The sequence below is a fragment of the Selaginella moellendorffii genome, unplaced genomic scaffold, assembly GCF_000143415.4.
Source record: "Selaginella moellendorffii unplaced genomic scaffold, v1.0 SELMOscaffold_27, whole genome shotgun sequence".
Taxonomy (NCBI): domain Eukaryota; kingdom Viridiplantae; phylum Streptophyta; class Lycopodiopsida; order Selaginellales; family Selaginellaceae; genus Selaginella; species Selaginella moellendorffii.
This window is the reverse complement of record NW_003314288.1, coordinates 378,023-388,076: the sequence shown is the minus strand read 5'-3', so window position 1 is coordinate 388,076 and position 10,054 is coordinate 378,023. Positions and strand designations below refer to the sequence as shown.

Sequence of the window (10,054 nt, the reverse complement as noted above, 5' to 3'; positions counted from 1 at the left end):
TGATTTTGTTGAACTCTTTGTAAATATACTCCCAACAAGATTGGCATTGCCCAGGCAAATGGTTGACACCATGTGTCAAACAGTAGCTAAAAACTTAGTGAATGACTGGAAGTTTAAAAAATCCAAAACTTACTCGGAAACTTACTGCCAATGAACGCTTTTAGTCTTGTGCCTCCTGAATGCTACCTCACTACTGTAAGAAGAAATCATGTTTATTTGCTTCATTCAGAGCCAACAATTCATTTAAAGACCAATACCCCTGATTTCTAGTTGGTTTTAGAGGCTTTAGTGGAGTGGGAGCAGTAAAATTCCCCCTGCTGAATTGAGAACCATCATCCAGAAACTCTTGCTGACATTGAGTGGAGAACACAATCTCCAAATTTTTCAACTGTTGCTCTGCCATTCTACTCAAGACTCTAAAACCATGAATTGACATGTCAGCAATAGTGGCGGGAGGAAATAACTGCCACATCAGCATTTTAACTTGCTATTACAGGTTTCATGGTGGTCAACCAGCTAGGCTAGTTTTGAAAAACATTTAAATTGATTTCACTATCACAATGCCACTATTAAAAAAATGATGGTGTTAGTGATATGTACTAAGGTAACGTTACTTCAAATTGCTGATGTGGCCATCACAATTTGACTGTGATAGTCACATGTGTAGTGTCTATTAAGCAAACCAAAAATATAGTGCCTACATTGAAGAAATACTCAAAACTGAAGCTATAAAAGATAGGTTTTGTGGAAAAATAAATAATATAAAAATATGATATGTGTGCAAATAGGTTATACACCTTGTGAAAGAATCATTTGCATTTCTGGAAACCATAATCTAATGTGACCATCATCTTCTATTTATGCAATCGTGTTCGTTTTCAAATAGCCTGCAGAAAAAAAATCTATTAAAATAAATATTTGAATTGTAAAGAATACTTGAGGAATGCATAATAAATATGATCTTATATAACACTTTTTCTCCATCTAGCATGTCATAGAGGACAAAGTAGCAATCTATTTAAATTATAACTCAATGTAAATTGAAATAACAACTAATTATCCTTGTCTCAAAAGGCAATACCAATCCTGTATTTGGAATGATGCTAGACTGAAAGATTAAAGGGAACTGAAGAGTTGAGTCTAGTATTCCTAAGAGTTTAAGAATGATTAAGATTGTACTCCAACATAATAGTTTTGAAAATTTTCATATACTTATATGCCATGATATTGGAAGAGAAGGGAATAGTTGGTCACAAAACATTTTACAAATTGCTAGTTGTCATTGAAGAAGCAATATTCCCTTATACTTGCTTTATAATTATTTGTGACAACAACATTATATGTAAAACTCCACCCTGCAGAATAGAAAGAAAGTTTTCAAAGGGATAGGAAATGGCACTTGTAATCTTTCTTATTTCCAAATGGGAGCTAGAACATAGATTTGGATGCCTTGAGAGGCGCACTCTGCTTGTGCCATGTCAAACTTCTCATCATCAAATTACTTAACTATCGTTCATTATGCATCCCTATATATCCCTATACTAATTCCTAAAGCTCTCCAAGGATTTGGTTCTTGACAGGTATGGCATTGACTTTGCGGAAGATTTGATAAATTTCCTTGTAAAATCACCTTGCATACATGCTTTGCAAAGAGCAATCCATTCAACATAGATTAAGCCCATCATAAAAGTGGGCCAATTGTCTTTAAATTTAATTCTCTGTATCAACATCCAATGGAGCCTTCGTAAATATCAAGAATGGGCTGAGGCCCAGCGGAGAGGATAACATATGGAACTCAGAGAGGAGTCTCCAGCATCACATAAGGCAATGCATCACTCACAAGGGACTGGCACGTAAATTCCGCAGCATGCATCCCTCGATTCATCTCCCCGTGGTTTTTGCACGCGGTAAGAAACGTTGCCCATGCAACTCCATCTGCTGGCAAAGGCATATTCTCCAGGACATCCTCGGCCTCTTTCAATCGCCCTAGTCGTCCGAGAGCATCAACAATGCAGGTGTAGTGCAGGATCCAATCCATAGTCAAAGCTCATTGCCGTGAAGTAGCTTACTGCTTCCTTGACGAGCCCCAGATAGCTACACGCCATCAAAACGATGTCAAACGCTGCCTTGTCGGGGCCAAAGCCGTGAAGAAACATCGCCCAGAAGAGCTGGATCGCCGGTCTGGGCATATGCTGCAAGAATCGTGTTCCAGGAGAGCAAGTTCCAAGCTGGCATCTCATCGAACGCTTTCTTAGCATCACGAATATTTACATCTAGAGCATATACCACTAGAATTGTGTTCCATGAATAGGAATCCCAGCAGCAAACCAAAGAAAACGCCCGGAAACGACCTCTCTGGGCATAAATAGCGATTATCGCGTTCCATGAAACAAGATCTCTGTGTGGTATTTCTTCAAACAAGTGTTTTCCTTGATCAGCATCACCGTTTTGCGCGTATGACTTGATCATAATCTTCCACGAAAGTACGCTGTGCTGAGGCATCCTATCAAACAAACTCTTGGCTTGAATCAAATCCCCATTTTGGGCATAGCAGCAGTGCATCGCGCCCCAGAGGATCGCGTTTCGGTGGACAATTTCCTGGAAGACATCCTCCGCCTCCTCCACGAATCCATTCTCCGCAAACATGACGAGCATCACCGCGCGAGTGATGCTGTTCTTCTCGGGCATGGAATCAAACGCGGCCTTCGCACCGCCCACTCGCCCGCGCTGCGCGAAACCCTGCACGAGGATCGTCCACGCTACCACATTCGTCTCGGGCATCCGATCCAGCACTTCTCTCGCTCGCCCAATCTCTCCGCCGCGAGCAAATCCTCGCAGCAGCGTCGCCCACGTCTTGCAGTTCCTCTCGGGCATCGCATCAAACACCGCCTTGCTCGATCCAATCCGCCCGCAATCGCCCAGCGCCTTGACCATCGCAGTGGAGGAAACTACGTCCCATACCGCCATTCGATCGAACGCTGCCTTGGCCTCCCCCGGATGCCCACTCTCGGCATACGCGGTCACGAGAGACGTCCACGACGCGATGTTCTTCCTTCTCGATTCCTCCAAATGCCCACACCGCCCGTAGACAACCAGCGTTTCATCCCACCAAGACGACGGCTTGTGAGCTACGCGCGCCATATTTTAAATCCGGGAGATTATTCGAGGTATATTCACACAAGGCCTTTGCTTTTATTTGTTACACTGTAAAGAGTTTCCTTTCTCTAGCAACTTTAAGGAGCTTTTCGCTCGTGGCTCCCCAGCCAAAAAAAATTCCTCCTTCCACGACTACTACTTCGCCACACTGCTCTACCAAAATCCACCCAGCAACACTACTTGTGGAGTGTGATTTACAATTCCACCTCTTGCAAGTCGTCTCCAAACACTCCAGAGGAACTGGCAGCTTCGAATCCCACTGTGGCGGACTGTTGATGGTGGTGCCGATTAATCGAACTTTCCTGGTGTTGGTTTTGCTGCTGCTGCTCGACCATCACTGGTGGAGTGACTTCCAGAGCTGGAGGTGGCGGCAACGAGACGGTCGACGGTGCTGCTGGATAGTGATTCGAATAGAACATTGCTGGTGAAGAGCTGCTCGAGAGATGATCAGGCATTGGCCCCGGATCGTTTCTCATATCCTGTACAACCAGCTGAGCGAATGCTCCATTCCCGTTTGAGAACGCCGTGTCGGAGACAAAGGCCGGTGCCGAGTAAGGATCCACCGAATGGTTGCTGTTGATATCTGGAGCAGCGGCAGCAGCGGCCGCAGGCACGAAAAATCTCGCTGGAGCCAAAGGCTTTGCGCTTGCCTTTGGCACCACGCCAAACAGTGGAGGAGAGTCCGATGATGTCTTGGATGGTGTTACACTACCTTTGTTGAATGTATCGACATATCTGCAAAAACCTCGTGAGATTGGAGTGCTGGGAATGACCAAAACGGTACCTTGATCTAACGTTTTGACGTGCGCGAGCTGCATACTGGTTACTGCTTGGAGGCATTGGTGGGATTCCACTCACAACCGGTTGCGGCCTTTCTGGAGTTGGCTCTGGTCTCTCGGGAGACATGGAAATAGGAGTGCCGTTCTCCTCCACACGCGAGACGAGCTTGTTTGCCGTGGGAGGAGGAGCCAATGGAAGGTCTGGTGCTTGTGCCTCGGCTCGTTCTTCAACCCAGCACTTCAGTGTCTCGTCGTATCTAAACTTGTTGCTGTCGCCAAGCTTTGCCTGCATCACATACCCGACCATCAATCAGCTAGCACTCTTTCCAAAGCTTCTACAAACCTCCTTCGAAGGTGTTTTTATGAAGCCCATCACTCTTTGCACGAAAGAAGTAAAGACGCCTCTGTTTGGCGTTCCTTTCACTGGACTAACGATCTGATGAAAGAATACAAGTCTTAATCGAAGATACACAAGAGCAAGTCAAGTTACCTGTGCAGGCCTAAAGTCAGTCTCAGAAATGCTTCTCGCTGGCATGTTGGATCTTCTCGTATTATCACTTATGGGTTCCATTGATGCTGACGAAGCAAGTGATACACTGCTTCTGCTAGAAGCTGTTGCGGGACAGTTATTAATATCAGCATTATCAGAAGCTTTCGGGGGCAACGGGCCTATCATCTTGTGTAGACCAATATTGCCAAAAAAACGTTGCACAATTGACGTCAGAGCCTCCCTGGATAACAGGAAAGTGCATATAAAAGCCGAGTGTCCGCTTACAAACCTGAGAGTGGATACGAAGATGCTCTTCCAAGGCTACAGCCGCTTCTTTGCACACATCAGCTACATGGCCCGCTGTTTTCAACGTTTTCAACACTGCTTGGCAATACCTTCGAAGAGAAACCTTGTGTTAATGAAGCATACAGTTAAAAATCACCAACCTTAAAGCTTCGTTTATCTTTCCAGCTTCAGCAAGCATTGACGCATAAATAAGCTTGTATGGCTGAAAAGGAAGTAAAATAAACTGGGAATTGCCGGTCACTCTTGCAAATTCGTACACTTCCATTCACTAATGAAGAAAAGGTTGGATTGACTCAAGATTCTAACCTTTTCTGGTGATGGTGGTGTGGATGAGTGTCTAGCTTGGCTAGTTAATGTGAAGAAGTTTTTGGTTACTAAAGGAATTCTGGATGCAAAGGCTTTAATAGATATTTCAATGGTTTTGTGTGATGTAAGTCTTTGGTGGTGGAATTAACTTGAGGAGTCTTGTGTTGTGGATAAAAAACCATTAGTGTCTACAATGGATGAGTTTGAGGTTGCTTTCCATTTACGTTTTACTCCTCACTATGATATGAGAATGCTCACACTGAACTTCGACATTTTCAGCAAGGGAAAATAAAGCTTGGGGACTATATTGAGAAGCTAACTTGCTTGATTAGCCGTGTTCCAATAAAAGATCCAAATCAAAACAAGTCCTACTTCATTGATGGCCATCATAGTGAAAGCATGCGGCAACACTTGCGTCATTCTCAATGTACAAAGAGTTTGGAAGAGGTCTTTGATGCTGCTCGTCGACTTGACAATGACAAATATAAGTTTCACAAGTGTTCGAGGAGTCTTTCTGTTGAAAATCGTCATGATGATTGTTGTGGACACAAGGATGGGAATAAACATCACAAGCTGAAGTCTATAGTGGCTACTTCAAGTACACAGGGGTCAAAGAATCAGAAATTCTTTGTGAAGAATTTTAGATAAAGTTGTCATCATTGCAGCAAGTTAGGACACTACAAATCTGATTGTCCACAGTGAAGAGCAAATAACATGGCAACAAGAATGGCCAATCTTCTACTAATGGTAAGTTAGATACTAAGATTTGCAACGCAAAGATGACGAGGATGACCATTCTAGTTGGAGGAAGAGGCTTTTAATTGTTGTTCATCAACTTAACTGTGTGTGGAACAAAATGAAGGTCGAGGACACTTGTGCATCAGCTTGCTAGAGGGTGTGTTCCGTGGCAGTTCAATGTAGATTTTATTGGACAATGGAAGTGATGACAACTTTGTTTCCACAAAGTTTGTTGAGGAGCATGGCTTGGTGACACAAAAAGTTCTTCCATATATGGTAAAAGGTGTAGTTACCTTTACTCGGCATTTCGATACTTGTGTAAAAAGGCTGGAAGTATTGGTTGGCAAAACCACACTTGTGGAGACTTTTTATCTCACAGATCTTCATCATGTGGATCTCATTCTTGGGATGTCATAGTTGGTGAAGGTGGATTCGGAGATAAAGTGGAGTATTAAGTGTGAAGTACAGTGGCATTAACGATGTGTGGTTTGAAGAGGGAGTTCAACCTTTAGTTGTTATGCTCTTCACTACATCTTTGAAGCGGGCTTGTCGTAATGGAAAAACACTTTTGAGTTACTTACTGTTTGTTTATAACTTGGGGGACCAAGCCACGTGTGGAGGAGAGGCAGTAGTGCAGACTATACTCAAAGAGTTCTCTAATGTTTTTCCCTCTAAAATTCCTCATGGATTGCCTCGATTATGACGTGTGGAGCATGGGATTACGTTGGAGCTGGGGACACGGCCAATTTACTAGCATCCATTTCAGAAAAATTATGGAAGAGCATAAGGTGCATTTGCGTAAGGTTCTTTTGTTACTCCATAATAACAAACTTTATATGAAAAAGAGCAAATGTGAGTTCGCAAAGTTGAAGATGGAATGTCTAAGCTATATTATAACATCCAAGAGTGTCAAGACGGATCCAGGGAAGGTGGCTATGGTGGAGAACTAACTTACACCAACTTTAGTGGCTGAGTTACGTAGTTTTCTTAGTATGGCTAGTTATTGCTGACATTTTCAGCATAAGTTTGCAAAGGTGGCTATTCCTTTAGCACGATTGTTGCACAAGAACGTGCCATTCAAGTGGAAGAAACCACATGAGGATAGTTTTGTGGCATTGAAACGGTTGTTAAGCGACGCTCCAGTGCTTCACATTGCTAATCCATCAAAACTTTATGAGGTGATATGTCATGCGAGTGGTTATGCACTGGAAGGAGTTCTTATGCAAAAAGGGTAACCTATTGCATATGAGAGTTGAACTTTGAATTTCACGGAGCAATACTATTCCATATATGAGCAAAAGTTACTTTCCATTGTTCATGCTTTACGTGGCAACACTATCTTTATGGTGCAGTGTTCATGGTGTTGACAGATCACAAACCCTTTGTATATTTTTTCACACAAAAGGAGTTGAACACTAAGTAAGTTCATTGGATAGTCAAACTTATGGAATTTGGGGAGTTTCCTATTGAGCATTGTCTGGGAAAATCAAATATGGTGGCAGATGCTTTATCTCATATTTGCCATGTGATAGCGTTATAAACATGGTTTTGCTATCATTTTTAAGTAAGATGGTTAGCATAGTTGGTTGAGTGTGTTTAGGCTCGAGATGTTGAGGTGGTCTCATTGCAAGCCCAGATGAAAGCACCTTTTTCATTGGTGGATGGGATTCTTTACTACAATGGCCATATATATTTGCCACAAGTGGATGCATTAATTATTCAGGTTTTATTTCACTATCATAATTGTCAAGAGGCTAGTCATTTTGGGGGTAAGAAGACATATGAGTTGATTAAGCACAATTTCTATTGGAGGAATATAAAAGCTTATATCCTTGAGTACTATAAGTGACACTTATCCTTGAGTCACTACCTTAGACTTGGTTGCGGTCTACTTGGAGAACGCAATCCTCTGGGGGGCAATGCACTGCTGCTATGCCCAAAATGGGGATTTGATTCAAGCCAAGAGTTTGTTTGATAGGATGCCTCTGCACAGCATACTTTTGTGGACAATTATGATCAAGTCATACACACAAAAAGGCAACGCTGATCAAGGAAAACAATTGTTTGAAGCAATGCCACACAGAGATCTTGTTTCATGGAACTCGATAATCACTGTTTATGCCCAGAGAGATCATTTCAAAGACGCTATACGAGGGTTTTCTTTGTGTTGCTGCTGGGATTCCTATTCATGGAACACAATTCTCATGGCATATGCTTTAGATGCAAATATTTGTGATGCAAAGAAGGCATTTGATAGAATACCAACTTGGAATTTGGTCTCCTGGAACACGATGCTAGCAGCATATGCCCAGACTGGCCATACGTATTCTACGATCCAGCTATTTTGGGCGATGTTTCTTCACGGCTTTGATCCCGACAAGGCAGTGTTTGCCCTTGTTTTGACGGAGTGTAGCCATCTGGGGCTTGTCAAGGAAGCAGTAAGCTACTTCACGGCAATGAGCTTTGACAATGGATTGGACCCTTCGCAAGACCACTACACCTGCATTGTTGATGCTCTAGGACGGCTAGGGCAATTGGAAGAGGCCGAGGATGTCCTGGAGAATATGCCTTTGCCAGCTGATGGAGTTTCATGGGCAACGTTTCTTACCGCGTGTAAAAACCACGGGGAGATGAATCGAGGGATGCATGCTGCGGAATTTACGTGCCAGTCCAGCCTTGTGAGTGATGCATTGCCTTATGTGATGCTGGAGAACATCTTCAGAGCAGTTCAGACTTGATTCTTCACTGTTTTGATGTGTTGACCCAAACATCGATCGTTGATATCCAGCCATTCCGTGAGCCACCCCATCCCCCATGGATGGAGAGCGGGACGCACAGAGGATTGAGCATAGGAGAGTCTTCATGAGGAGCATAGTCCTCCGCCTCTTGTGTATGAGTCCGTGGTGTCCCATGCATCTGGAATGTTAAGTGCAGTGGGTTTGCTATAGTCAGCAATGTAAGATCCAATGCTGCTGTTGTGAATTTCAGCAGCAGCACTGCGCTCCTCCTGCTCCACATCAGTGCCATGCTAGGCGTGGTAATCCAGATTCTCAAGACCATGCCGGTGAGAGTGAGCTGTGGAAGTCTCTCATGAGCTCTTGTTGAAAGTGGGAAGTAGTGGTGTGGAAAGCTTGCGTTTGAGGCGCAGGTGGAGATGGGCTCATTGCAGTAAGGTGATAGCTCGTTCCCATTTGTATCCTATCTTCCTGGTTGCCTCCCGACATGCTTCATATGTTCTCCTCTCTGTGTTCCATATGGTATCCTCTCCGCTTGCGAAGCATTGCACAGCATGTTGCTGGAGCTGGGCCTCAGCCCATTCGTTGATGGCTAGCATTTACAAAGGCTTCATTGGATGTTGATACAGAGAATTAAGTTTAAAGACAATTGGCCCACTTTTATGATGGGCTTAATCTATGTTGACTGGATTGTTCTTTGCAAAGCATGTATGCAAGGCGATTTTACAAGGAAATTTATCAAATCTTCCGCAAAGTCAATGCCATAATCTGTCAAGAACCAAATCCTTGGAGAGCTTTAGGAATTAATATATGCATAATGAAGGATAGTTAAGTAATTTGATGATGAGAAGTTTGACATATGTTATCAAACATATTATCTAGCATAGCAATCAGGGATGCTCAACATCCCAAACAATTCTCCCCATTGGAAATAAGAAATATCACAAGTGCCATTTCCTACTCATCCATTCCCTTCGAAAACTTTCTTTCTATTCTGCAGGGTGGAGTTTTATATATAATGTTGTTGTATAGAGCACTATTGCTTCTTCAATGGCAACTAGCACTTGTTCAATGTTTCATGACCAATCTATTCTCTTCTCTTCCAATATCATGGAATATAAGTATATGAAATTTTTCAAAACTAACATATTGGAGTACAATCTTAATCATTCTTAAACTCTTAGGAATACTAGACTCAACTAGAGTTATACTTCAGTTCCCAGTCTAGCATCATTCCAAATCCAGTATTGGTATTCAGATTAGAATATTGCTAGCCTTTTGAGACAAGTATAATAGTTGTTTTGAATCATTAGGATCATCCTTTAGTGATTTTAATCTACATTGAGTTATAATTTAAATAGATTGCTACTTTGTCCTCTATGACATGCTAGATGGAGAAAAAGTGTTTTATAAGCTTATATTTTTAATGCATCAAGTATTCTTTACAAATCAAATATTTATTTTAATAGCTTTTTTTCTGCAGGCTATTTGCAAAAGAACACCCACAAGGTGTATTACCTGTTTAGTATTTGCACACATATATT

General features: G+C 42.5%; 2 protein-coding genes across 2 annotated transcripts; one reads left to right on the top strand and one right to left on the bottom strand.

Annotated features, from left to right (window-relative positions):
* Window positions 1-2,115: 2,115 nt before the first annotated feature.
* LOC112348151 (pentatricopeptide repeat-containing protein At2g35030, mitochondrial-like) lies at window positions 2,116-3,141 on the bottom strand. The gene has a single exon (XM_024680246.1). It carries the CDS (start codon window positions 3,139-3,141, stop codon window positions 2,116-2,118), a length of 1,026 nt encoding a protein of 341 aa, XP_024536014.1.
* A 4,553-nt stretch (window positions 3,142-7,694) lies between these two features.
* LOC112348150 (pentatricopeptide repeat-containing protein At4g02750-like) lies at window positions 7,695-8,513 on the top strand. Its single transcript, XM_024680245.1, has one exon. The coding sequence runs from the start codon at window positions 7,695-7,697 to the stop codon at window positions 8,511-8,513; it is 819 nt and encodes a 272-aa protein (XP_024536013.1).
* The last annotated feature ends 1,541 nt before the right edge of the window (window positions 8,514-10,054 follow it).

What these genes read in the sequence shown, in the direction of transcription:
- LOC112348151 (XM_024680246.1), bottom strand. Translation starts at nt 3,141, where the DNA reads ATGGCGCGCGTAGCTCACAAGCCGTCGTCTTGGTGGGATGAAACGCTG.
- LOC112348150 (XM_024680245.1), top strand. Translation starts at nt 7,695, where the DNA reads ATGCACTGCTGCTATGCCCAAAATGGGGATTTGATTCAAGCCAAGAGT.